A 27,920-nucleotide genomic window follows, 5' to 3' on the forward strand; every position below is an offset into this window, starting at 1 on the left:
GTTCTGCTCCGCTCCTTTCCGCCGCTCTCCTCCGCCCGCCCCGGCCATGGCTAAGGACCAGCTGAAACCGCGGCTGTGCCATATGCTGAAAGGGGAGAACGGCTACGGCTTCCACCTGCATGGCGAGAAGGGCAAGAGCGGGCAGTTCATCCGCAAAGTGGAGCCCGGTTCACCCGCCGAAGCGGCGGGGCTGCGCGCTGGGGACCGAGTCGTGGAGGTGAACGGGCTCAACGTGGAGCAGGAAACGCACCACCAGGTCCGGAGCTTCGGGAACTGGGAGGGGGGAGGGAGAGGAACGTGGGGATCCCCGCCGGGCTGAGACTTCGGCCGCGGTGCCCCATGCGAGCATCACCCCGGATCATCCCCTTGGAGCATCCCCTGCCAGCGCCGTGCCGGGGCTGCCCTGCAGGGTGGGTGACCCGACGTAGGGCTCGGCCTGCGTGGAGTTCTTGCAGCCCGGAACACCTCGTTCCCACGAGAACGGCCGTGTCCCCGCTGCAGGAGGATGTTGTAATCGTGGCAGCCAGGAGAGCGAGGTGGGAGAGCCGAAGGTGTTTTGGCATGGGCAGGGCGCTGCTGTGTTATGCAATCTGTGGCGAAAAGGAATTGGGAGACCCGGGTTTTATTTCCGGCTCTGCTCGGTGCTTTTTTCGGCCACTTTAGGCAAGCTGCTGCTTTTGTAGACTGGGCCGGGCAAGGATGTCTCCAAATCTACAGATAGAGCCCCGCAGATGTTCAGCGGTTTGAGTGGCTGAAAGGTGATAGGGCTTTGTAGGGTTTAGTGTCTGCTATAGGGCACGGGCAGAACTGGAGGGAATCCAAGCAAGTTGGGTCCCAGCTCTGCAGGAGGAGCTGCACGCTTCAGGCCGTGTCTATTTCTGCTTGTAAAACCAAATGTTTATTAAATAGTTCAGCACAGAGAGCAAGCAGTGGCTGTGGCAGCCACTGCACGGCACCACGGTGCATTGGGTCCAGGGCTTTAGCACAGGGGCCTGGTGCTGCTGCCAGTGATGTATTCTTGTGCAGCCTTCAGATCCAACACTCTTTTGGGGTGTATGTGTATGGGTTCTGAGTTCCACCTACAGCCATGGATGTGCTTCAAGGCAGAACCTCTCAGAGCACCATGAGCAGCTCAGGTGACTCCAATAAAGCCCTCAGTTCTCCCCCCGCCATGATTACATTCATAGGTTCCCATGCTGATTTTGCCTGTTTGGATAATCTGAGCCAGCTCTGTGAAAGTTGATGTTTGTCTTGAATGTGATTTCAAAACCACCCAAGGAGGTTCCGTGCTTTGATCCCGCTGGGCAGCGAGGCGGGCGGCGCTCCCCTGTTGGAAAGCATTGCAGCTCCCCGCTGGAATTCGGATGCTGGGGAAGGAGCGATAGCGGATCCGAGGCAGCCTGCTGTGGCTTTGAAACACGCAGGGGCTTCTTGAAGGCCAAGAGGAATGGGGGAGACTTTCCCTCTCCTGTTTCCAGCTGGTAGAAGAGGGATGGGTCTGTGGCATTGCTGCTGTGGAGCATAAGATGGGGTGACCTGCTGGGGCTATTGGGGAGCAAATAGCACTGGATTATTCCTGCTGTGATGGCACCAGTGTCTGAGCATGCCCCAGGACCTGCTTTTCTTGCCCAGCCCAGCCAAGGAGGATGATATTCCCCAATAAAATGCCAACCACGGTCATGCTGCAGGATGGGTGACGCTGCTCTGGTGCTTCAGCACAGCTGGAACTAAGCACTGCTGCAGCCTCTCCTCCTCACACTGTTGTGACTGCTGTCCTTGGACAAGAAGCACTTCACCATGCACATCTGAAGCTGCAACAGGATGGCACTGGAAGCAAACAAGGCCTTGCTGTTCAGTGTAATTGTTTCTGGCCAATGCTAGTAATATAAGGAGCAGAATGTGTTCCCAGGGTGTTCTGTTCTGCCTGGGATGCTGCACTGTAGCCTGCTTCTGGTGGTGGGCAGAGCAGTTGGGTGCTGTACTTCTGATCCCATGGCACAGTGAAACCTTGTAGGGGCTGAAATGGGGCTGTGTGTGGGACACATTTGTGTCCTGTGGCTGTAACAGCTCACAGGGTGCCCACCACAGTGCTGGTGGCCAAGAGCAGCTCCTTTGTGCAGCTATGGCACATCCTGGGCTGTGTGGGAACTTGCGCTGTGATGGTATCATGTAGAACGCCTTCTGCTCATGCATCTGCACCAGCAAAGCAAGTCCAGAGGTGGCCAAGCTGTGCTGGTGGCACAAGAAAGCCCCTAGGTCCAGTCTGGTGACAGAGCTGTGTGCGTAGAGGCAGCGCATCCAGAGCGGAAGGGAAGAACTGAACTCCTGCCAGCACCCTCTCTGGGGCTGCAGGACTCTGCTCTGGGCCAGTGCTGGCTCCCAGGGTGGGAGCGGGTTTGGGTGGAGCCGTGGAGGATGTGGGGCAGGGAGCTGTACGGAGCACATCCAGAGGTGCCGGATGCAGAGCAGAGGCTGAGCTGTCCTCAGAGCTGCGGGTCTGGGTGCTGGCCATGGCTCGGAGGCGGGTAGGAGATGGGGTGCTTTGCTGGGTGCCTGCTTTGTTCTCAGTCCCGCTGCTCCATCTCTAAGGATGTCTCTCTTATGGGAGCTGGAGGCAGCTTGGCCTGTTGTGCCATGGGCGGCACTTCATGGTACCTGTATTGGGTTGGGGTGCTTCTGCTGTCCTGTTCAGCTTTGCTGTCCCAGTGCTGCAGCTCTTTTGAAGGACTTGGGGGCTTGTTGAGGGTCTTGTGATATGAGCTCCTCAGTGCTCACAGTGCAGTTTGCACGATGCTTGAGCTCCATTGGCAGTGTGGGGGGTTTCCCAAAAGGAGGATGCTTTGCTTTGTGCAGCAGCTTTGAGGAACATGCCCTGGCAGCTGTGGTTTCCCCAGTGTGTGGTGCTTGGCAGGGACCAACCCAGCTCCTGTGCTGGTGGCAGATCTGTGGTGCTGCGTTGGATCTGAGTGACTTTTCTCCTTGCCAGTAGTGAGAACTACTGTGCTGCAATAGGGCCTGCGGGACCCAAACTGTAGGGCCTGAGAAGGAGGGAGGGGTGTGCAGGACTCTGCCATTGCTTTTCCTGCATGCTTCCTCACATTGCTGCCCACCTGCAACCCCTGTTCCTGCACATCAGCTGTCTGTTCCCAGTTCCCTTCTGGGGATGTGCCCTGGTACAGGTGCTGCTCTGACAGTGTCAGTGGCATCGCCTGGTGTTGCACAGAAATGGATCCGAGAAGGAGCAGATGGGTTTTCCAGGGTTTGGTGGAGCAGCACCCTGCAGGCAGGTTATGGGTAGGAACCCTCCTGGTGCAGGGTGGTGGGCATTGGTGCTTGCTGGGTTGGTTTGCTCGGCACACACAGCCATGTCTGCAATCTATAAATTTTGTCTTGGTGGTTTTTTTATTTTTTCATTTGCAGATACTGGCTCTGCTGACCTTGAATGGAGCTTGCAGGGGAGTAAATAAATGCTGGCTAATTGCACATTAGGCTCGTTTGTCACTTCTAACCTTGGCAGTTGCAGTATCTGGCTGGCCTGACCTAGATAGGGCAGGAGCTGTAAGGAACCCTGTGCTGCTTCAGGGTTTCCCCAGCACACGCAGGGTGTCACAGGGCCATGAGTGCTGGCAATGTCCCCCTGCAGCTGGGGAGAGTGGTAGAGCTGCATTGCCAGTGGTACTATCTTCCTCTTTGGAATGAGGGCCTGTGCAGGCAGCAGGTGATGCCCAGTGGGATACCACCCTGAGGCTGCAGGCAGGGGGTTCTGGAGTCTTTTTCTGCCTTCTTCCCTCATATATCCACAGTTATTCCCTATTCCTACCCTGCCCTGCTGTGCTGGACTCATGTGCCTGCTTGACTGCCCTAGAGCTGAGCACAGCTCTCTACTTTCCCACGTGTGAGCTGCCCCGTGCTCCCCTTCCTCCCTGCTGGGCTGACACCGCCAGCTCCTTTCAGAGGATCTGCAGTCACACAAAAAAACGTGAAAAAGTGAGGCTGTGTGAGGACAATGGTCCCTTTCAGCCATGCCTGGAGCTGGAGACCAGCAGGGATGGGCTCATCTCCTGGTGCTGGTTTCCCTTATCTCTGCTGTCCTGTCACGCAGGGGGATGAATGCACGGATCAGATTGTTGCTTTTATAAATCTGCTTGGGAAGGGGGGAGGTGGGAGGGGGGAAAGTGTCCGAATGGGAAGAGTGCAGCAAAGGCAGTTGAGACATTGCATTTGTGCTCTGGTTCTTGGTGCAACCCAGCTTTCCACCTTCAGTTCTCAGCTCTGTCCCTGGGTGTGGGGGGAGAAAGAAGTCTCAGGCAAAGGGGTGAGGGTTTGCAGGTCTGTTTATGTGGTAGAACTGCATGTCCCTTGTGAGGGATGAAACTAGGCAGTAGGATTCAGGATGCGTGTTGTGTGATGGAACAGCAGGCTTGCAAGTGGAGCAGAGGGGATGATGTCCAGCTGTGTGTATGCAGCTGCCATGGGCAGATCCATCATTTAGGTTGGGCTGGAAGGAATTGTCACTGTCACCCGTGGCTGCAGGCTGTGCTATCTTGAAGGATCCCAAATCTCTGCCCTCCTCCCCTGTTGCCTATAGAAACAGTAATGAATGTGCACCATACAGTGAAATGGAAGCTGCAGGGGAGCACCAATGGGAGAGGGGTCTGGAGATACAGCTCTCCAAGAACTGGGGAGTCTCTGGGCTTCTGCTCACTTCTTCTTCTCCTTTGCAGGTGGTGCAGCGTATCAAGGCAGTGGAGACAGAGACCCGCCTGCTGGTGGTGGACAAGGAGACAGATGAGTACCTGTGCAGCCTGCGCCTGACATGCACAGAGGAGATGGCACACAGTGGGATCCTGCTGGGCTCCAACATCTCACCCTCCAAGTCAGTGGGCAGCGACAACGGGGAGGTGTGGAAACCACAGCTGGAGCTGAGCGCAGGCAGCCTGCAGCGGCACTCACACAGCTTCTCCTCACACGGCAGCAGGAAGGTGAGGGCAGAGCTGGTGGCACAGCGTGGGGTTGGACAGTAGGATGCATCACATTGCGAATGTGCTTCCCATTAGCAAACCTTCTGTATGTGGCTTTGGGGGGTCTCAGTGTGTCCCAAAGCTGTGGGTGAGCTGCACAAGGCCTTGTTTGCTCTGTTGGACGCGGTGTTGGCTGTTCCTGGAGGAGCTACAGAGAGCTGAGGTGGGCACCCAGCCCATTGGGGACAACCAGGCTGCCCTGGCTGATGTCCTTGTCCCTTGTTTGGGGACAGGCAGCACAGGCTGTGGATGTGGTGAAGCTGGACTCCTTAACTCAGTCCATTTCTTCTGTGTTACTTCTAGGATGGAGGGAACAGCTGGGTTGAATGTGTTCTCAGCTTTTGCTGGAATAGGAAGGAAATAAGCTCTTTTTCAAGTGGTCTGAGTCTGGGCTGTGATTTTGCAGTAAGCGCCTTTTATTGGTAAACTCCTTTTCAGCAAGGAAAGAATTTGAGGTGGAAGATGTCCAGTTTCCATGGCTGGCTCCCTGCTGGGAGGGCGGTGATGGCACAGCCTTGCACGCACAGATAGGCAGCACTCAGCCCCAGCACTGCCCATGCATGGGATGTGAACGTGGCAGCCACCACCATGCAGCTGACTGTCCCCACCTGAATCACTGATGAATCCTGCAGCCCCGTGGTGCTGCTTATAACCAGGCTGTGCAAGGCTTTCCCTGCTTCCAAATCCAGCTTTAGCACTCGTTGTCCTCAGGAGCCCTTGTGGGGTAACAGCTCAAGCAATTTCTGCATGGGGATAATGTGTAGGGCAGGAAGCAGAGTTATGCATGGGGTTCTGCCTCTGACCCTCCCCCCCTGATATGGAGTTGCTTGTGTTGGGCAGAGCTGTGCTGGTCCAGGGGGCTGCCCTTTCTGGGGGTGCTGGTGGATGGGCTGTGGTATGAAGGTGTTCAGAGAGCTCTGGGTGGCAATGGAGGTCAGTGTTGTGCTGCTCATAACCTCCTGGGGTGGCTGGTGGGACAGCAGAGGGAAACTGGAGAGAGAGGGGTTGCAGTGCAAACAGCCGTGCATGGCTTCCCAGGCTGGGGGTTTCCTATCCTGTCTCTGTTCCTTTTGCTGGGTGAAATCCAACAGTTTGTGCTGACGGGAAGTTGGGCGCGGAGAACGGGCTGGTCCCTTCCGGCCTTTGGGTTTCGGCTCCTCCAAGGAGAGGGTGGGACAGGGAGAACTGAGAAGGCAGGGGGGTGCAGTGGGAGGGAGTGCTTGAACCCCCCTGCAGAGGGGCTGTGGGGTTGGTGAGGGTAAGTGCATGGAGCAACCGCTGTGTTTGAGGCTGGTGGTGCCAGAACCCATGCTGGTATCCAGCCAATGCAGGTCCCAAACAGGACATAGTGACCCATGGGGGATTTGCCTTGGGGAGAGCTCAGGATAGAGCTGTGCCAGGTAGATTCCATCCATGGGAGCCATGACTACTCCTGGAGCAGTCACTCCCCCTGTTGAGGCTCTTTGTGGGGCTGCTGAGTGGATCTGAGCCCATTGGGTGCTTGCAGTGGCTCCTCTGTTTTTGCTCCTGCAGCAGCACTTTGAGCAGCTGAGTGCTGTGGGATTTCCTGTCCAAGGTCACTGCTGCAGTGGGGCACAGGTGGCTAGATCTGCAGAACCTGGCTCTGTGCATTGCAGCCTTGCTTGCTTCAGGGAGACAGCACCCTGCATCCTGCAGTGCTGGATTCAGACAGGCTGATAGCCCTGCAGTTGGACTCCCCTAAACCAGGTCTGTTCAGCCCTAGGCATTGGGCAGTTGTTCAGTACAGCAGGGAGCAACTGGAAATGAGGAAGGAAATGTGGAAGTAGGGATGTGATGAACTTCCCACCCCCATGCTTGTTTTAGAGCAAGAAGTGCCAGCAGCTCTGGGCAGTGAGGTTAAGGTGCAACCTGGTGTGTTGGACTCGGTGCCTCCAGCAAGCACTGTAGTGCTATGAATAATTCAACACCTATTTAAAATCAGGGAGCAGGGTGGCAGGGCTGGCTGCCAGCAGTGTGCGCCCAGTGGAGCACAGCACCGTGGGGACTTAGGGCTGTGATGCCACAGGGACTGCAAGGCCCCATTCTGCAATGCTGCCTCCCTTACTGCTGGAGGAGACACCCCTGAGTGCCCAAAATCTCCTCTGGAAGGATCCTGCCATGTGGTGCAGTTTTCCTTGTAGGCAAACAGAGCCGGTTACCCCAATGCCTCGTGCAGGGAGGTGAGATGTGACCCCATCTCTGCAGTGCTGCTCTATGTGCCTGCTGGGAGCTGCTGTTATTGCGAAGGTGCCTTTGGGGCAGTGCTGTTAAATGAATGCTTGGGCTGACGAGGCAGCAGGGCTGTTTGCTGCGGTGCGTGGGCAGCCAAGGTCCAGGGTTGTTGTGTAGGGCTGCCTGTGGCTGTTGGGATCCATGCCTTGTTGTTCTCCAGCTGTGTTTGCAGGAAAAATAAGAACAACAGCAAGGCCTCTGGGACGTGCTTGGGGTAGTTCAGTTCTCCCATTGCTGTTCTTGTCACACCAAAGCACGATTTGGGGATGCAGAGGATCTGCCGTGACTCCTTTATCATTTGGATAGTGAGCACGCATCTTTAGTAGCTCCTGGCCTCAAACAACCTATTGTTCTCACAGTTCTAATGCAAGGGAATTAGTATCCAGGTGTTAAATGGGAATGCTGGGGCTGTGCTGCATGTTGGGCTTGGCTGCATTGCTGGGGCTGGGTGTTGGGCTCAGTGCTGCAGGCAGAGGTTTGATCCCATTGCCCTACCACACACAGTCTGTGTGCAGAGCAAGCAGTGATGTGGGCAGTTGCTGAGTGGTGTCCTTTAGCTCTTGATACTGGAAATCCTGGAGGAAATTGGTCATGCTGTATGGATGGTGCAGCCTTAGCTTTGCTCCCTCCACAGGCCATGAAAAGCAGGAAAATGGGCGATCCCTTTGGACTTAGAGCATTGCAGTGGCAGTGCAGTGTGCCACCAGCCCACCATACACTGCGGGCCTGTGTCCAAGTAGCACTGAGCCCAGGGGTCCTGCAGGTGTGGGCGGTGCTGACTTCAGGGTGGTAAATATTTACCCCTCTGTTTGGGGTCAGGAATAAGAGCTTTGTTTCTATTGCAAACAAAACTCTGCATTGCAACATCTCCTGCCGCCAGCTTTTCTGCTGGAGTGCTGAGAGAGGAGTAACATAGCGCAGATGTTTTTGGAGAACTTTGCCAATTCAGTTGAGGCCCAAAATTTAGGGCTTGTAGAATAACCGCAGAGATGTAATAAAGCCTGACATGAGCAGAAGTGTCTGCAGTAATTATGAACTTTGGAGAGAAAGGAGGAAGAAAAAAAAAGTGACAAAACTCAAATAAGTGTATGGCTTAAATTAAAGCACTTCCCTGCAGCATCCTGTGCTGCTCAGACCCAGTGGCTGAGAGTGGAGGGGACTCTGCTGATTCCCCTGTCCAAGGCATTTAAAGGCTCGGATGAACCCTCCAACATGGAGCAGGGGAGCTGTGGCTGCATCCCAGCTGTGTTCCCTGCTCTTCCTGCAGCATCTTTCTGTGCACACTGCAGTAGTTGCAGCTTTATTTCCATTTGAGTTTGCTTCAGGCTGCAGCCTGACGTGATGCAGGGATGCAGCCTGGCTGTAGGAGCACTCCTTTATGAGCACCAACCTTACCAAGCCATTTCTGCTCTGGAGCTGCTGCATCATCAATGCCCTCGGCAGTTTGGGTTACTTCTCTGCTGTGTGCTGTTGGTCTGAGATGGAGTGTGGTGTCCTATCCCCCTGCTGGGAAAGGCTGCAAGGAGCCTGGGGGCATCGCCCTGTGGTGCTGGAGCTCAGCCCCAGGAGCTGAGGCTGGGCTCGCTTTTGGGATTAGCATGTTAATCCAGTCCCAGAGGCAGAGCTGGCATGTGGGGAAGCCGGCAGCCCTGTGCTGGCTCTGACCCCACTGCATTATTGATGGAGCTGTGCTCGCCGGCATCGTGTGTCACTCGACATGGGAGCAGCTCCAGCTCACAGCGGTATGGGAACTGGGGGAATGCACACAAATAGCCGTTTTTCAGACCATTGCCCTCCCTGACCACCCAGGAAAATGGCGCTTAGTGAAAAGGTGGGGAATGAAACGTGTTTTTGCAGAGTACCTTTCCAGGAGCTGGATGTATTTTTGCAGCTCTCAGTAGTGCAGCACTGTACAAACAACTGAGGGCCATATGAATCTCTGCAGCTTGGGCCTGTGTCCCATTACCTTGCTGGGGATAGGGGCAGTCCCATCCTTGTGCTTTCTAATCTTCTCTGCTTTCTCCTTGAGCAACAGCAGTCGTTTAACTTCTAACTTTTTTCATTCTACAGTCAACCTTAGGCTGGTGTTGTGGCGTGTGAGATGTGCTGGAACCACGGGTTGTGATGAATCTGTGGAGGAGAAGGGTTCATTGGGCATTGCTACAGCACTGGGAGAAGGGGCTCTGCAGGGCAGTGGAGGCAGTGTGCAGCTCACTGGGGGGGATTTTCTTGTCGGGTGGTGCAGGAAGCCCATCCCCGGAGGAGAGCATCCACCCCATGGCTCAAACTTCCTCTGTGGGATATTTTTAGTGAAACACAAAAGCAAGAGGCAGATAGCGCCAGGAGGAGCTGCGCCCTGCTGGGAGCCTTTGTTCCTGGGGCTTGTGTGCTCCCAAGGGGACAGAGGGGTCAGCCCTGGAGACCCATGAGGGGACAGCAGTGTGGGTGGGTGAGTGCATCCTGAAGTGATGACGCTGCTGACACCAGAGATGTGAGCCTGCTGTATCCTACTGGTCCTGCATTCCATGATCCATCCTGTCTGCATCCCTGGATAATTGAAGGCTTTCCTTCAAAATGTTTTGAAACATCAGTACCCAATGCAAAGTGGCTCAGAGCACAGCAAGCTCCAGCACAGCCAGCCCTGGCCTCTTGCTCATAGGGATGCTCTGAGCAGCTTGCTTTAATAACAGCCTGCTCCCTGCCAGCTGCTCGGAGGTTCCGTTCAATAGTGCGATTATTAAATGGTTTCCAATAAATTGAAATCGTTCTGGCAGCAGCTGGGCCTTCTGCATGTGCCTTGGCAGCAGTGCTGTGTCTGTGCTGTGACTGCTGTGTCCCTGGGAGTAGTTTGGGTCCAGGGTGGTGGTCCCATTGTAGTGCATGGGCTGCAGCTCTTATGGATGGCACAATCTGTGGGGCTGGAGATCAGCAGGGCAGACTTTAGTTATTAATTTTGCAGGATGTTTCTTGTGATGAGTTTGTTTTCCTGTGCAAATCTGTCTGTTTTTGTAAGTACTTTGATTTCTAACGTGCTCAACGCTTCAGAGCTCATCGCTTTAAAACCACATTGCTTTTGTGCTGCACTTACTTATTCCTAAGACCCCTCCAATGAGATGTGGGGACCATGCAGTCCTGTTGCTTCTCCAACACCATCCCCAGTGCCCAGCTGTGCGTGCCTGGCTCCTGTGCTGGTGTTACTGTGGGTGATGCTCTGGGCACATCCCAGCTCCGTGTTGGTGCATGGGACTGGAGATTTGCTGTGACCGAGGGAGGCAGCAGGCGCGGGGGAAGGTGTCAGGGTGACATCAGTGCTTGTAGGGAGTGAAAACACATGGAGCTAATATGCAGCGTGTGGCGGCTTTGCAGCATGCATTCCTGGGCTGGAGGGGGATGCGGCTTCCAGCTGTTGGGCAGGCGGGCTGCTTCCAAATGGGGGTTTAAAGAGCTCTCTTTAATCTGCAAAGCAATATCCCTGCCCTGATTGCAGCCATCATAGCGCACGAGTGAGATGCAGCAGCTGTTTCATTGCTTCTCAGTGTGTTTTGTTCTGCTCTTTGGTTGGGGAGACTGAGACTGAGAGGTTTAGTGGTTCACCCAACTTTACAGGAGAGCTCAGCACATTCAATTCAGGTCCAGTTTTGGCTCTCAGCTCTTGGCTCTGTCTCTCAGCATGGAGGTTTTACAGGCGGTGGCCTCTGGAGGCTCCAGGCTGGGAAATAAGAAAGAAAATGAAATTCTTAATCAGCACAGGGCTTCTCCTGGTCCATAGGTTTCTATACATACGGAATTAAAACCTGGGTTGTAGATGTAATTAGTTCTGGCAAGATCCATGTTGTAATTTAATCTCACTGCTGCCATTGCCTGCACCCCCCAGTGTTTTGGTTCCTCTGCTGCGTGTGCTTGAGCCATAGCCAGACTTGGAGCTGAGTTTTTGGCCAAATGTCTCTTTTCCCACTAAAGCAGTGTGTGATTCTGTTATGGGGTGAGTGCAGAGATCCATTAGCAGTGAGTCCTGAAAGCTACGTTCAGAGCAGTGTCAGCAGTGGGTACTGGTGCTTCAGCAGCATGCGGGATGGCTTTGTGCTCTCCTCCCCTCTGCTGAGGGGCACTGAGCTGTGCCCTGCACTCCACAAGGTGCTGGGGTGGCAGATGGAGAAGGTGGGACAGTGGTGAGTTGGTGGGGTTGCAACATAGACCCTCAGTGCTGCCAATCCCATTAAGTACAGCCCCTGTCCCTGCAGGAGTCCCCGGTGTTGTGTCACTAAACCCTCTTAGGGATTTACAGAGCCTAATCCCCTCGAAGAAATGAGCAGCACAAAGGGCAGCGGGTGGGCTAATCCCTGCTCACTACCCTATGGGTTGACCTCCTGTCCCAGTGTGTTCCTTGGGAATGGGACTGTGTCACCCCCCTGCAAGTGCCTGATGGGGCTCATGGGGCTTCAGCTGCTCCTGCCATGCTTGGCATTCAAGCCCAGTGCTCCCCATCCCTGTGGGCTGAGCATCCCTCATGAGTATCCAAAGAGCATCCCAGGTAAAGCGGTTAATTCTGGCCCTGCGGGTGCTCACGATTAGCAGAATTTAATTAAGACAAGCCCTAATTAGTACTAAGAAGGATGAATAGTACTTTGCCTAGAAAAACACCCTGCTCTTGCCTGGAAGCTGTTTATGAGCACAGGGCTTGCATTGATATGGGGGCTGAGTGTGCCCTGGGGTTGGGGTGTGTGTGCAGTATGTTAGAGGGGCATCCCCAGCGCAGGAATAAAAGCTGCCCAATGGTTGCTGAGCATCCCAGAACCCTCACCCTTCTCTGCCAGCCCAGGCCATGCCTGGGGGGGGGGGGGGGCTGCTTTTGTTGCTGCTTTGGGGCTTTCATTTCTATTCTGCTCTTCCCACAGAGGCAGCCTGCAGCAGGGGGGATTCAGAAAGGGGAAACAGCATCAACTGAGCACTGGGAACCGTGTGCTCACCTCCCCGTGGTTATCAATGTCTGCAGCCGGGGCCTGGTGCTGGCACCAGTGGTTATCAGGGCTCCTTGTGCCTGTGCTGCACGTGCCTGGCATGCAGTGCTGTGCTACAGCTGCCCCTTATCTGCCCCAGCACAGTAGCCTTGGTGGTGATAAATGCTTGGTGCCCTGCAGCCTTAAAGGTGATTGCTAATGTCCCTTCCAACCCCAGCCCTTCTATGATCTTCTGCAGCCATTTGGAGCTGGGTTTAAAATGTGGGTTTGGAGTGGAGTGGTGCAGCTGTATGGGAAGTTGCTGTGTTCCCCATCATGTCAATTCTCAGTTCAGTCCTGTGTTCTCCCAATGCTGGTGACAGCTCACGTCCCTTCACATCACCTGAGAAGAGACTGGGTTACAGACATGGAGGAGAGGCTTTGTCAGAACTATAGGATGTGGGTAGTGTGCCCAGCTCTGCTGTGGGCAGGTTTGGTGCAAAAGCTGTGAGCTGTGGGGCTTAGGGAGGAGGGGATGGTTAGTGAGACATGCTGAGAGCCAGGGGTGAGGTACCTCATTCTGTGGGTGCTGCAACCCCAGTTGTTTCATTGCATGGCTTTTAAATCAAAAAAGGCCTTCCATTGAGCGAACACCCGGCATGGGTGCTGCAGCACTGCCTTTACTTTCATTCTAAGGAATGCAGAGGATGTAGGGAGCCCTCCCCCCCGCCCCGTTTCCTCCAGCAAGCCGTGCCGCCTGGCCAAGACAAATATTGGTGGTAAACTATTGAACTTCCCCGGTGCTCCTGGAGCTCACAGAGCAATGCCTGTTCCCCTGCTCTGTGCATGGGGCTGGGCACTGGGGCTGCAGGGTGGGCACTAGTCATGGGGTGCGTTGCAAGCAGCACCTATGGTTGTGCCTTTGGCTTTACCCTAGGGCTGGAGGAGGCTGCATGGGGTCAGCAGGGATGGGAGCCCTGGGCTGTGCGCTATACCATGTTTTGCAGGCACTGGGGTTTAGCAGTGAGTGGTCTTGCAGTGTTCATTGCATGGCGTGAACCCCTGCAGCATCACAGGGGAGCTCTGCCACCCCCAGGAGGGTTTTCCTGAGCAGCTGTTGTCAGTGTGGGGCTGGGGACATCGTGGTGACAGCCAGTGCTCCCCCCATGCAGTGGGTACATGAAGCTGATAAGACTGGATTCCTGCTAATGACCAGGATTATTAAAGGCAGTTAACGGGGTCAGCATTAATGAATGATGTGGTGATTGCTCAAAGCTTGGCCTTGGTGAGAAGCTGGGGAGTCCAAAGGGCAGCTGATGCTGTGAGGTCAGTGCTTTTACGGGGGTGGCTCTGGCAAGAGCTGTTGTCCCAGCTCCTCCGTCAGCAATCTCAGCCCATGTGTGGGATGTGCTGGAGCTCTGCCTTGGGAGGTGGCAGGTCTGTGCTCTGTTGCCTGCGCTTGGAGCAGTGCTGGGTGGCGTGGAGGCATGGTGGCAGTGGGGCTTTGGAACAGAGAGGGGTTCGTGGTGGGTGTGGGAAGGATGTGGGAAAGACATTTTCCCCCTCCCCTCAGCCTGGCACAGTGCAGCCACTGCTCCTTGCTTTCCTCCTACCCACAGACACAGCTCCACTGGCTCTTCTGGATTGCTAGAATGTCAATCCCATGTTTTTCTTTGTGGATACATTCCCAGCCCACAAGGACTTGCATTACTGCCCTGTTATCCTATAGCGATTCCCCTCTGGAGCAGAGAGCTCATGGGCTTCCCGGCTGTGCATTTCCTTGGCAGATTGCACTGGAAAAGTTTCTCTCTCTGAAAGCAAACACATGCACGTGGCGTTTTCTGTTCCTCTGTCCTGCCCCCTCTGATTTTCTTCCACCACTGGGGCCAGCTGCTCCCTGCCAAGCACGTGCTTCTGCACCCTCCCCGTTGGGTAGGAATGCATGTGCTGAGGGAGAGGGGTTCCCTCAGTGTCCGAATCTGCTCCAACACCAGCCAAGGGGGAGGGAAGAAGGCTGCATCTTGCAGTGTCTTGCTAGGAAATTCCCCAGCTAGCAAGAATTCCTGAGAAATGACATGGAGATTGCAGTGCTTGGCACTTGTATCAGCAGGCCTGGGCTGAGCTCATGGTGCATGGTGAGGATGGTGGTGCCCAGCATAGGGCAGCTGCGTTGCTCTCAGGTCCCTGTCTGGCTGTGGTACCCCGTTGCATGCCCTGTGCTGTGTGGGGATTTGTTGTGCTGCAGAAAAGCTCTGGGGAGTGTGGAGAGAAGTGAATCCAGGCTTAACCCTGCTCCTTAGGACATCAGCACTCAGTGAGGCCATGATCTTGTTTCTTTGGCAGCAAGTTACTGGGAGGTGACACGTGGGTGGAAATCAGGCTGCCAGTGGAATGCTCCCCACATCGTTCTCCCTGGTGTGAGATGCCCATGGGGTGCCTGAATCTGGCAGCACTGTCACAGCAGGGCTGCGACTCCATCATTGCTCCTGCCCTTTGCATCCTGCTCGTGCTCCCTCCTGCTTAGTGTTTTCTGAGGGTACCAACCCTGGGTATTCCAGGAGGGGCTGCAGCCAGGGATCAGCTCTGCATCATAACATAGTGCAGTTCAGGGTGCTGCAGAGCATGGCTTGGGGATGGTGATGCACAGCGTGGTGCTGATCTTAGTGAGGTTCCCACTGCTCTCGAGGAAGCACAACATTTTGGCATTGCCTCTGCTCTCGAGAGCTGGCAGGGTTGGGGCTGGCAGGCACAGGGAGCGTTATCTTACAGCAACATGCAGCCCCGTGCAGCTGAGGCTTAGGGGCTTTGTGCTGAACCAGAGTGCTTATGCTGCACATGGGTGTCCTGCTGCCTGCAGTGCTTGGTACATGGCTCATCCCATCCTTGCAGGGCTGTGCCCGAGGGCGGAGCAGGACCAGGTGAGTGACAAACCTGCTCAGGGGCTTTATGGCTGGGTGCTGAGCCTGCTCTCAGTCCCTATATGCAATTGGATGGAGACAGTGCTGTCACCTCCCCGACCTCAGTGCTTTCTCTGCTGCAGCAGATCTGATAGGAGCTGAGACCTCACTCACCAAAAATACCCAAATTCCGCTATCAGCAGCAGTTGGCTGTAGGTCCTGCTGAGTACCCGGGTTGGATGCTTTCCACTGCTAATTGGAATCACTTTGCTGTCTGTGAGCCTGCCTGCGATGCTCGTTTGCTCCCTTTGTGCTGTGCATTGGGCAGCATCCAGCCGGCGCGGTGCCTTGTTTGTGTGCTCAGCGCCTGGAGCAGCACTGTCAGAGCTGCATTCCTCGAGCACCTGCGTGCTGCAGGTCTGCTTGCAGGAGGAGAGCTGTTAAAGAAAACAGTGCAAATCCACATCATGACTTTTGCCCTTAAAAAACAATAATAATAATATATATATGTATTTTTGTGCTTCTATCGCTCCAACCCAGCTGGTGCAATTGAGGTAATTAAAGCAATCTAAATAATGGAAGTAATTGTGATAGTTTGCAGAAGCCTGGAGCTCACGTTTAGAGCTGGCAAGGGTGTTGTGGTCTGCTTTGGGGCAGCAGTGACAAAGCTGGGATGGGGATGCTGGGTCCTGGTGCTTGTCTCCTCCCCTTTGTGATGTATGGTGCCAGAGATGCCCAGGCTATGTGGTGACAGCTGGCTGATTTGGGATGTTTTTAGGTCTCTGCCTATTTGCACTGTTTGGGTCTGAGGGGCTGCACTTTTGGGGTCCCATTAGCACTGCTGTACCCATCGTGCATTGGTCCATTGGCACTTTGTACCTTCCAGTTGATGTTTGTCCTCTGGGGAATGCACAGAACTTTCTCCTGGCTGCAATGTTGTGCTGGTGTGGGGAGGATGCTTTAAGGAAGGGAGCTGTGGAGCAGCTGTCAGTCAGCTGCTCAGCCTGTGCTGCAGAACAAAGTGAGATTTTTCACTCCTGGCTGTGGCTGTCTGAGCCAGGACATGATGAGCAGGGTGGTATTTAGGGCTATGGCTGTATAAAAATGGCAGCAGGGTGATTACCATGTAGAAGCTGAGCTGCTCCTGCCCTGGGGTTATTCCCAGCCTGGGAGAGGAACCATTCAAACCTTTCAATTAGAGCCAATAAAGGGAACCTTGTGGCTGTGGCACCTCTGAGTGCTGGAAATGCTGCTTTCCTCCCCGGAGCCTTTCCAAGCAGCCCACACATCCCAGCTCCTCTCCGGCACCACGAGGAGGGAACATCTGCTGTGCTTCCATGGGCCTGACATCCAACTGGCCCTCCCCCCTTCCCCTTTGTTATTTATAGCTTTCCACCAACATCTGGAGCTGTGTTTGGCTCTGGCTGCCTCCAGGGCTGTGGGATGGAGCTGGGTGAAATATGCTGCTGCAGGGAGACTCCAGCACCCCGGGTTACATCAGGGGGTTCAGGCAGCCCTGCAGCATCCTGTGCCTGTGCTTCCCAAAGCTGAGCAGCAAGCCCCTACTGATTGCTGGGCTAGAGGGTGAGCAGACCTGGGGATGCTCTGTCTGGGGATCCTGTGCTGTTGTTTCATGGGCTGCAGCCCTGATCCCTTCCTGCTTTGAGTTCTCCCCTTCATGGTAACTCCTGGTGCTGGTGCTGCCATCAGGGTGAGAGCAAAGCAGGTGAGCAAAGTGTGCATTTTCTGACCAAAACTGCCTGCAAAAAGGAGAGGGTAAAAACCATGGGGGCTGGCTTGAAAGAAAGTATGTGAGCAATGCAAATTAGGCAGGAGTGATCCTGCCTGTGTTTTCTCCAACTCCACTGAAGGAGAAGTGGAAAAGCTGGATGTGTCATGGGGGGGATCTGCACTTGGAGGGTATCCAGCTCCTATAGCAGTGGATGGTTTGGCTGCATCAGATAAAAAGCAGTGACCACGAGCTTGGGGTGGTCATGAGGCTGGGGGCTTGTGCTAAGGCACCCTGGTACTGAGGAGCTCCATCATTTTTGTTCCTTTCCAGGGGTGTGATACAAGTGTGCTCCATCCTCATTCTGGATCCATCATCCATGCTGGATCCAATGCTGTGTTTCTGGGATAACCCCTATAGTGTGGCTTCTTAAGGGGTTTTAGCCTTTAGTGTTCACCCAAAGTGTGGGTGGCTGGAGGGTGATGCTAAACCAGTATTCAATTCTGAGCATCCCGGCTGGGTGAGCCCCATTGCATGAAGGCATGATGGGTTCTGGGAGTTCCGTGGGGGGCAGATGGGCTTTGTTGCAGGGTAGGATGCTTCTCCCACAGCCCCTGGTCCAAGCTTGGGGATGGTGGTGTTGGAAACCTCAGGTGTTGCAATGAGATCATGAGAACTGGCAATGTCTAAACAGATTTATTTATTTATTTATTCCCTTTTTAATTGGAAGTGTTTCATTGTTACTTAATGTCTTGTTTGTGCCTTTTTAATGCACGGCTTCCTTCTGGTATGGTGGAGTTGTGCCTGGAGCTGTGGCACTGCAGCTTTGTGTTGGTGCAGCTCTTATCTGCGTGGACACATCCGTACCAGTGGGTGTGTGCACAGAGCAGCAATATAGGGCAAATGTGACATCCATGGCTTTTTAATCCCATGTATGAGATCAGTGGGTGCTGTAGCATCTGGATGCTCCCAAAGAAGATTGCTGATTGCATGCGAAGAGAGGAATACAAGGTCATTTTTTGTTGGCTTTGCAGCGTGTGAGTGCAGCTATGGGAAGGAATGGACTGTCTGTGGGACTTTGGGGTCAGGTGGGATCTGGAGCAGTGTGGTTGGGGTGTCCCAAAGGCAGAACACCCCTGGGAGCTCAGGAAACTTCTTCCTAGCACATGATAGGGAAATGTTGGCACAGGTTGTGAAGTGAATGAATAGCAGAGCTGGCAGGAGGAATAGAGTGCATCGGTGCAGAGAGCTTCATCATGTGCTTGAGGCTGACTTGCTCAGTCCCAGAGGAGTTTGTTGGAGCCCTATGTGTTCCAGAAGCTGAAGACAACCACTGTTGGGAGCACTGGGAGCAGTGGCAGCACTCAGACAGGTCTTCCTGGGGAGCTCTGGAGCTGATGCTGGGGCTGAAACGAGAACGATTTTGAATCATCTCAGTGGTGGATCTTGGCTTCAGGGTGTGGTGGTGGGAGCAGAGCATACCTACACAGGGCACAGTGCTGGGTACCCCACAAAGCTGCTGCAGAAGTCCTCTCCCAAGCAGTTTCTGTGCAGTTTATTTTAGGGATGATGCTGGTAGAGCCTTAAGTCCTGCTTGTTGGTACTGTGCTCATTTGGTGACTGGTGCTTTGGAACCACTGCTGGAGCCATGAATGCTTAAAACTGGAGTAAAATGGCCCATGAAGGTTATTTCTAAGCCCCAGTAGGTGATTCTGGACGTGTTCCTTTCTGCAGCCCCTGTTCCCAGCACTTACAGCCCTGTGCATCCCTTGAGGTCGCACCGAGCCCGCTCCAGCATTGAATCATTTCCTGTTTTCCTCGGCTGTCGCAGAGCTGGAAGTGTTTGCAGATGGGGTGAACCCACAGCGCGGGGGCATGGGAACGCAGGGCTGAGCCTGCAGTGAGCCCCGAGCACTGCACACTGTGTGTGCTGTATGGGGGCTTTTCCTCTGGGGAAAATGAGCATGGAGGGGTCACTACTGAGTGGATTTATAGGGGTAAAGGGAGCCCTGTGTGTTTCTTGGGTAGAAGTACCCAAAGGAGATCCCCATCCACTTCTACCAGTTGTCTTTAGCTGGGGGATGGGGATTCATTACCAGCACTTCTTTTTGTTTTGGTTGGGAACATTGGGGAAATTCTCACGTGTTTTTATTATTTTAAATGTAAGGTTGTAAGAGATCATCCTACTGACAGATAGATACCTGAGGTCTGATAGCAGGTGGGAGCAGTGTTGCTTTCAATGCAGATTCAAAACTCAGCTGCAGGAAATGTTTTCCTTAAACCATAGACCCCCTAAATAAGCCCTGAAGGCACTTCTGTTTCTTAGCAGCTCCTGCCCAGGACATGGCTGTGCCACTGTGCCTGGTGCACGAGAACAGCAGTGGGATAAAACCTGCTGTGTGCTGCTTCCTGTTAGCCCCAAGGAACCATAAAACATTTTGCACGTGATAGAGGTGAAGCACCAAAGCCCTCACGTGCTCTGCTAATATTTGCAGCGAGCTCAGCCTGGACGTGCTGTGGGCACCTTGGGCAGCACCATGTGCAGGGTTGATGCTTCCTCTCTGCAAAGACTTCTGTAGGGCTTTCCCACTCTGCCCAGATCAATGTTTCCATAGGCCCACTGCTAAGTGACTGCAGAGCCCACAGGTGGGCACACAGATGATCCCTCTCTGCCCTGTTTGCTCAGTACTCCCAGTTCTGCATGATCATTTTTGAGCTGGTTGCAGGACAGGGCTGCCCATCCCCTGGTGCCATCCCCAAAGTGGCTAAAGATGCAGCTCCAGATCTGGGCATCACCCAGCTTGCTCAGAACATCCCTGCAGGGAGGGATGAGTAGCAAGGTGAGGATGAAGCCTTGAGCCGTGTTGGAGTCACTGGGAGCCAGGCACGGTGCTAACATCAATCAGTGCTGGGAGTTAAGGTGGTGGTGGTGGTGGGGTGGGTGGGTCTGGGCTGCTGTTGGCTGAGGAAATGCATTTTTTGTTGTTGTTGTTTCAATTTCTCTGGAGTGGTTTTGGACAATCAGTTTTCTAAAATAAACTCAATGAGAGGAAATCCATTTGTTAACCTGTCCCTGTTGAGCTGGAAGGAGGGGATGGTGTGCAGATATGTTGCTTCCTTCTCAACTTAATTCTGATTCAGAACAAAACCAAGCCGATAAATCAAACACAATATCTTATCCTCTCCCCCCGCGTAACCACCCCCCATCATCTTTCTTTTTTAAATCAGGATTTAAATGGACAGAAAGAGCTGTGTCCGCGCCTCTGCCACCTGAAGAAAGGTCCCAATGGTTATGGCTTCAACCTGCACAGTGAGAAGTCCCGCCCAGGGCAGTTCATCCGCTCGGTTGACCCTGACTCACCAGCATCCAGAGCAGGTCTGCGGCCCCAGGACCGCCTGGTGGAGGTAACAGCACATGCAGCATGGAGCTTTGGGGCCCTTTTGTTGCATTTTTGGGTCCTACCAACATAAGTCCTCCTGGAAATGAGGAGTTGGAGTGCAGAAGGGATGTGATGCTCAGCTGGGAAGCGTGATGCTGAATCCAAGCCCAGTCCTGTGCCCTTTTCCATCAGATCCATCATACTGCTGGGCAGGAGCGTGGAGCCAGGGGAAACGCTTGGCAGAGAGATCTTAAAGCATAGGATTGTGAAAGATGGGGGGAAAAACCACTCTTGGAAGCGATTTTGCTTAATGCCGAACAACAGAATTCTTGATGTTGCACAGAATCACCCTCGCCTTGTTTGTCTCTTGGTGTTTTTACTGAAGAATGAGTTCCCCCATTTAAAGCAGCACAGACAGATGGACAGACATTACTTGTTTCCCAACTGGGCACCACACCATACCCCAGCCTGGCTCTGCCCTGGCACTGTGGCAGTGTAATGCTGGGGCTGGGACACCCATGGCTGTGGTTCATGGCAGCGAGGTGTTTTGTTATTTATTTATCATCCATTGGCCAAGTGCCCGGCACACACAAAGCAGCGAGGGGTGAGCTGGAGAGCTCAGAAACCTGATCCCCCCCCTGCTCCAGCTCTTTGGGGCTCTGATAAATAATTGATGTTCCCAGCCCTGCTGTACCAGTGTTGGGGTGGGAGAGCAGGGCAGTCCCCTTTGGGGTCTCCCTATAGGTCAGGGTGAGTCCTGGGGCAGGACTGGGGTAATGGTGGGGTACCTTTGGGGTGATGATGGGGTGCCATTGGGGTGACAGTGGTGTGACTATGGGGTGATGGTGGGGATGGAGCATGGCTACAAGCCAGGCTGGCTCCTTGGGACTGTGTCTCCTACAGGGTCTGCGCCAGCCCCAGGCAATGGGTGTGTTCGTTTCTGAGCACAAACAATGCCTAGAAATCACAATTGTTCCCTTTCTGCCTGGGAGGAGAAATCTCATCTGCTGGTGGCTCCCAGGTCGCGTGAGATGAAGGGAAAATGAGTCAGCACGTCAGGGACAGACAAGCACTGTGCTCTGCCTGGCTGCTGGGACAAGGGATATCCTCCCTCATCCCTTATTGGGGATGAGCTCAGGCAGGATGAGGTTTTGGGGGCAAACTGAAGATGAATACTGGGCTTGAAGTTGCTAGAGGGGAACCAATGTGGTCCTGAGCACTCATGTAGTTTAGGAGGTGGCAGAGTTTGGGGGTCCGGTGGAATTCAGGAATTAGAGCCATAGAATCCTTTGAGTTGGAATGGACCTTTAAAGGTCATTTGGCCAACTCCCTGTAATGGACAGATGGAGCTTGTGCAGAGGTTTTTTTGGGTGTCAGAGATGTCTCTGCTGCAGTCCAACACTGCTGTTTTTTGCAGGTAAACGGAATAAATGTGGAGGGGCTGCGGCACTCAGAAGTGGTGTCCCATATCAAGGCCAGAGAGAGTGAAGCCAGGTTGTTGGTGGTGGACCCTGAGACAGATGAATACTTCAAAAAGCTGGGGGTGACCCCCACGGAGGAGCACACCAAAGGTGAGAGCCCGGTTCTGCCCCTGTGACTCACCAGGACACGGGTGGGATTTCAGGAGTGACAGAGTCATGTTTCCCTTGTCTCATCCCTGAGCGGTTTCCTGAGCACCACCCAGCTATTTATAAACAGTGAGAATACTCCCAGCCACAAAACAACTCATTATTTTTACACCGTGAATAATTAACATAGGGACTGGCTGCCAGAAGGCGGCTGTGGGGTGACGATGCTGCGTGGGATGTGTCGATGGGTGCAGCAGCACTTGGTGCAAGTGGTCCAGCTGTGGGGATGCACAACCCAGGGCTGCTCGGTGTCTGGGAGCAGAGCACTGCTGTGGGGCTGCAGGGCGTGATGACCCTTGGCAAAGGAGCCTGAGGGCGCAGAGAGAAGTAAGAACAGCCCCCATGTGCACACGCAGAGATGAGCTTCACGCAGCAGCGATCACAGATGTCCGCTGCAGGGAATGTTTCCCTTGCTGCTGGAACCTGGCAGGGAAAGTAGTCTGTCCACTCCACACCCTGTCACCATCCGACCCGAGCTCAGTCAGGTGCTCCGTGGGAAGATTGGTCCAGAGAAATTGAGTCAAAGAGTTCTGAGGGCTGAGAGCGGTGTCAGATGCTCCAAGTGGGCTCAAAGAGGAGCGGTGTGAGCCCGGTCTGCTGGCACAGGCACAAAGGAGCCCTTGTTCCCAGCAGCAGGGACACAGCCAGGGCCATGCGTGTGGGTGTGTGAGTGCTGGGCGCTGGCTCCTTGCTCCCTGCACCAGGAGGATGGGGGTGTAGTGAGGTAGGAGTCGGCCTCTTCTCTCAGGTAACAGCGATAGGATGAGAGGTGATGGCACTGTGTTATGCCAAGGGAGGTTCAGGCTGGATATTGGGGGACATTTCTTCTCTGAAAGGGTGCTCAGGAACTGGCACTGCTGCCCAGGGAGTGGTGGGGTCACTGTCTCTGAAGGTGATAAGAACTATGGAGATGTGGCACTGAGGGACATGGTCAGTAGGTAGGGTGGGATGGAGTGGGGGTAGGCTTAGTGATCTTGGAGGTCTTTTCCAACCTTATTGATGCTGTGATGCACAATGGCTGCAGAGCTGTAAGTTAGAAGCCCTGGGTTGCTGCAGTTACAAAGCTGCTCTTGCTTCACTGGGTACAGTGTTGCACAATGAGCACACAGTGTTGTTCTCTGCTTGGCTGCTGTAGGCTGGGGGCTGCTCAGGGGTCCCACTGGGGTGACGGAGGGGCACAGAATGGGGTCTGTGCCCCCAGGAAGTCTTTGTGCTAAGTATAATTCAGTCACTAACCCTGTCACAATTGGCACATCTGTAGCACCGTGTCTCATCTGTCCCAGGCTGCCTTGAGCAGTGACTTGGTTGTGGGAACTAGCAGCCCATCTGCATTGAATTTGCCATTGTATGGAGGATTACTAACACAAATTATTGGAAGTGGGCAACAATGTGCCAAGGTCCATGAAAGGCAGCGGGTTGCTTGCTACATGCTATTGCAACACCAACAAGTTGCTGATTTCAGCAAAGAATGTTGGGCTGGTCTGTAAGATTTCCGATTAAACAATTCCCAGGAAAAATGGTTTCGCTGTCAAAAACAGGAGTGCACTGAATGCAGAGCTTAGGGAGGGAAGTGGTTTAGTCCCCCTGCTGGAAGGGGCTTTCTCCTGATGAAAACAGGGTGCAATTGAATGAGGCTGGGATTGCAGAAGAACACGGTTCTGGGGGGCACACGCTGGGTCTGGCTGCATCTCTGGGGCAGGGGGCACATGGGGCTTCTGGGGCCATGTTGGGACTGCAGCCCCTGTGATGGAGCCCAGCCCGGCCGTCCCCATGAGTGCACTCACTCTGTTTCCTCTGCCTGGTCCGCAGGTGTGGTGCCTCAGCCCATGACGAATGGATCTGCACAGATGCAGGTGAGTCCCCACCTGCTCTCAGGTTGCCTCAGAGCAGAGGGAACCTCCAAGCCTTGCTGAGGCTCATTGAGCTCAATTAACTGCTGCTGGCTAATTAGAATTGCTTCCTGCTGTAGCTATAATTTCAGGCTTGCACAAGACTGGGCTCAGCCCCATTTGTGCCTTTTCACCAGGAGTAGCACCCTGCATGTACCATTGTCCCTGCAGGCACTGGGTGCTGCACTGGGACTGGCTGTGATGTTTGTCCCCGTGTGGTTATTGGGTTTTATTGTTTCTGCCCCCACACAACCTGAGCTAATGTTTCTGTTTCCCACAGCTGAATGGAGGATCCACATCTTCATCTCACAGCGACCTTCAAAGTCCTGGGAAGGAATCCGAGGTAAAAACCCCAAACATGTGCTGCCTTCTTTTCACATATGTATGTACATGTTTATGCCACGGTACTGTGTAAAATCACATTTGCATGCAATTTCAGTTTCAAATTGAAGGCTTAGGTACACCTGCATCCACCCAGCAATCAATACAGGGAGTTTTCTGTCATGCCCTGCCCTATAAATCCATGTGAGGTGCATTCCTTCCCCTTCACCAGGGATGAAGGTGTGTGGTGCCACATGGCTGTGCTGCCAGCAGAGCCCTGCAGCAGGGGATGCACCCACAGCCAGCCGGGCAGGGGGCTGTGAGCAGCAGCTGTGTTCAGGGCTGAGCCAGGCGCCTACAGGCTGGCAGCTCCCTTTTGCTCTGAGCATTAAATAATGCATGGCCCAATTGCACAGTGCATGTGAACCGGTTTGCATCTGTGAGCCAGAGCAAAGCTGGCCCTCTTGCAGGAAGCACTGTGTGTGTGAGGGCAGCAATGCTAGAGGGCAGGACAGGCTTTAAAACGTTAAAGTGGAGGTCTTTGTTCTCTGTGTTTGCCTGCTGTGCTTATGTGAGTATGGGGCAGGCAAAGCACTGCACTGGGGCACTTCTGCGGGCATTAAGACCAGGAGCTGCACCATCTGCCAAAACCATAGACATGGTGCTGGTGCAGGAGCTTCACGTTGCACCTGCTCTGGAGCTCACCCACTGAAAGCAGCTCTGGTGCAGCACCCAGCAGGGCTGGTCCTTCTCTGCCCTGTAGATTCCAAGGAAGGGTGAGGGCTGAGATAACCCAGTGCTGCATGTATAGCACAAAGCATTTGGGCTTGTGCATTAATTGTACCCCTGGGTACAATGTGTTTGTCATCTTTAATCTATTACTGGGACAAGGGAGGGGAGAGGACCCTATGGGCAATGGGGGCTTCTGGCTTGAGGGCACATTGCAACAGTGGCAGTGACTTTAGAAAGTCACTGATTTTCTTTCCGTAACGTACTTCTATCAGGAAGATGGAAAGCTGCATCTTTCTGTACAGTGCCCAAAGGAGAATGTCCTGGGCGCAGCCAACTGGGCAGGAAGGAGCCACCAGCTGCAATGTGGTGATTGTGGCCCTGCAGCTCCCATGCTGGTTAAACCACAGAAAGTGTGGGGTGGGGGCTCTGACCCAGCACTGGTTGCAGTGTGGTGATGTAGAATATAGAATGATGGGACTGGAAAAGACTTACAAGAACATCCAGTTCCAACCCCTGGGTAATTACCTGATTTCCTAGCCTTGTTCAGACATAAGTGCCAGTGTTCCAGGTTAGGTGCCCAAAGACCATGTTCTCATCCTTAGACATTAACAGAGCCTTGGGTGCACAAGGCTTGGATGCTGCTTGGTGGCTCCAACAGCCAGAGTAACAATGCCAGTAAGGTCATCCATTGACTCCATCTGTCCCTCCCTGCAGGATGGAGACTCAGAGAAGAGGGACCCGTTTGAGGAGAGTGGGCTGAGCCTGAGCCCCACAGCAGCTGAGGCCAAGGAGAAGGTGAGGGCCAAGCGGGTGAAGAAGAGGGCTCCGCAGATGGACTGGAACAAGAAACGGGAGATCTTCAGCAATTTCTGAGCCCTGCTGGAGGCGGTGCTCATTGCCCTGCCCGGACGTTTGGAGGTGCCCATAGCTCTCCTGCAGTGTCCAAGTGAGATGCTTTGTGCTCTGCTCTTCACTGGTTGCTTTTATGAAGCTTATTTTAAAGTCCTTTTTTTTTTTTTTTTTATTGTTATTATTATTATTATTGTTATTATTATTATTATTGTTACTCACCAGCAATTCTCATAAGACAAATGTGACCAAAGCTCTTTTCCTTGCTCGCATTCAGCCTGGTTGGCTTCCTGCTGTCCCTATTCCTGATGAGAAAGGACTGGAAGAGTTTCACTCTTGTTTCTTACCTGTGTTATTTAGGCTTTTGTTACTGTTTTTTATTTGGGGTGTTCTGGGTCTGCAGGTGTCCCAGGCTGAGCCCCATGGGATGCTCTGTGCCCCCTGTGCAAATGGGGGCACCGTGGTGGAGGACTGGCATGCCCCTTGTGATAGGAAAACAGACAGAGGCTGTGAATCACTCGCTAGCTTTGCTATGGGAATGAAAATATTCTCATTGTTGTTCCTTTGAATGAAGCCCCATCTGTTTCCAGTTAATGTAGGGAACTCCCTCCCCAGCAGCGACTCCTGTCCTGGCCCTGGCAACCCCTTTTCCACTTCTTAGTGCTGCAGAGGGGATACACAGACAGCACAAACCCAGCACCAGATGCCACCAACCTCACGATCTGCCCAGTGTGAGATGCTGCAGGGCTGAGTGTGTCACTGCGGAGCCCTTGGGGTAGGCACACTGAGCCTGGCCCCACTGTTACTTGGCCATAGGGTTCAGCTATGGAGTGAGCTCTGGTTAGAAGAGGTTTGATGTCACGAGCAATTGCTTCGGTTTTGTGTCCTCCTTTTAATACCCAGAATGCGTTCAAATCGTCTAAATGTAAAGCATGACAGCTGAAGTTGTTTTAAGCTCTTTATTGCTTGCCTTTGGCTGTGAAGGAGGAAAATGGAATGCAGTGCACCAGAGAGGGTCTGGCTGTGGGGTCTGCTCCCCCCAGCAGCCCTGTGTGCTGGCCATGCAGCAATGGGGAGGGACTGAGCATCTGGTAAAGCCATGTTCCCCAGCTGAATGCAAATGGCAGCGATAACTTGGGTGTTGATGACTCCTCTAAACAAAAGACTTGGCTGCGACTTCGCTCTGTTACTCCCCAGAGCTGTTGTATTACAAGGTAGAGGCCTTTGGGTTAGTCAGTGCACTATGGATATTGCCATGGCTCTGTGTTTCCTAAACACTGAACTAAAAGGTGCCTTATACTATGTGCTGCTCTCCTGGCTGCAACATAGGGCCAGCACTTGGCTGCCGGCTGGAGGGAGCACGGAACCCTCAGGGGTGGAGGAGAGGATTTCTCTTTTACGGAAGTGCAAACTGTTGATGGCTTGAATAGGTTGGGGAAAAAAATGAAGAGGGTCTGGTGCAGGTGTTGGATTATTGGGGACAAGACTGGCATCAGGATGATGGCTCAGGATGGGGAGAGATATTTCTGCCCCTCCAGGACTCTGCCATTAGCTACAGGCCTCTTCCCTACCCCACTTCAAAAACTATTAGCTCCTCTCTTTTTAGTCCCTGAAATACTTCTGTAAGAACTAAGAAAGTACTGAAGGAGCCCCACATTTTCATGGTATGCACATCATTCCCAATGCCTGCATAGCCAAACCCCACAGTGCTCTGCTCCGTGCAGGGCAGAGCACTTCCCACTACACCAAGAACTTAATCTACGATGCACGTCGAGCAAAGACTCATTTGTAAATACCACGTTTCTCATACAAGACTGGACCACTGTAGTTAAGGGGGAGGAAGAAGAAAGAACGTGTAGTTCTGAAAGCAGATCAAAAGAAATCAGGTGTGCAAAGGCATACTGATAAGATTTTAAAATATTAATCTCTGCTTAGTCCATGGAAATTGCTCCTGGTTAAAGCACTTATCATATTTCTGACATCTTGTAGCTCAATAGTAATTATTCAGTTCCTGTACATTTAACTTGGGGAAAAAAAAAATCAATAAAGTATAAGGCTGTTAGCTGTATTGTAAAAACATAATATACACTGTAATGTCAGTAATAAACTTTGTTTTCCCATGTACCGCTTATTTGCTCATTCCTCATCTGTTTGCTGAGAACTTGAGGGTGGTATTACTGCCTTCTTTAGCACATTATAAACTTTGCTTCCTCCCTTGCCTGTTTAAAGTGTAGCTGAAATGATCCCTTTGAAGCTCTGCAATGAAGTCAGTGTTGCCCTTTCT

The 27,920-nt window shown here is 53.3% G+C and overlaps 1 protein-coding gene across 2 annotated transcripts; it reads left to right on the forward strand.

Moving 5' to 3' along the window:
• Positions 1-27,760, forward strand: NHERF2 (NHERF family PDZ scaffold protein 2). Of its 2 annotated transcripts, XM_015876602.2 has the most exons (7): positions 1-256; positions 4,725-4,982; positions 20,066-20,242; positions 21,635-21,788; positions 23,655-23,698; positions 24,015-24,077; positions 25,502-27,760. In XM_015876602.2, the coding sequence occupies exons 1-7, from the start codon at positions 47-49 to the stop codon at positions 25,658-25,660; spliced, it is 1,065 nt and encodes a 354-aa protein (XP_015732088.1). In that variant the 5' UTR covers positions 1-46; the 3' UTR covers positions 25,661-27,760. The 2 variants fall into 2 exon arrangements, with proteins under 2 accessions (XP_015732088.1, XP_085370155.1); XM_085514029.1 differs by lacking the exons at positions 1-256; positions 4,725-4,982 and adding an exon at positions 14,830-15,129.
• Positions 27,761-27,920: the final 160 nt, after the last annotated feature.

This window comes from Coturnix japonica, chromosome 13 (assembly GCF_054131305.1).
Source record: "Coturnix japonica strain WE chromosome 13, WE-NBRP24, whole genome shotgun sequence".
Lineage (NCBI taxonomy): Eukaryota > Metazoa > Chordata > Aves > Galliformes > Phasianidae > Coturnix > Coturnix japonica.

What these genes read in the sequence shown, in the direction of transcription:
- NHERF2 (XM_015876602.2), top strand. Translation starts at nt 47, where the DNA reads ATGGCTAAGGACCAGCTGAAACCGCGGCTGTGCCATATGCTGAAAGGG. An exon ending in CCCAGGACCGCCTGGTGGAG is followed by an intron (nt 20,243 to 21,634) that starts GTAACAGCACAT and finishes TGTTTTTTGCAG; the next exon opens with GTAAACGGAATAAATGTGGA. An exon ending in ATGGATCTGCACAGATGCAG is followed by an intron (nt 23,699 to 24,014) that starts GTGAGTCCCCAC and finishes TGTTTCCCACAG; the next exon opens with CTGAATGGAGGATCCACATC.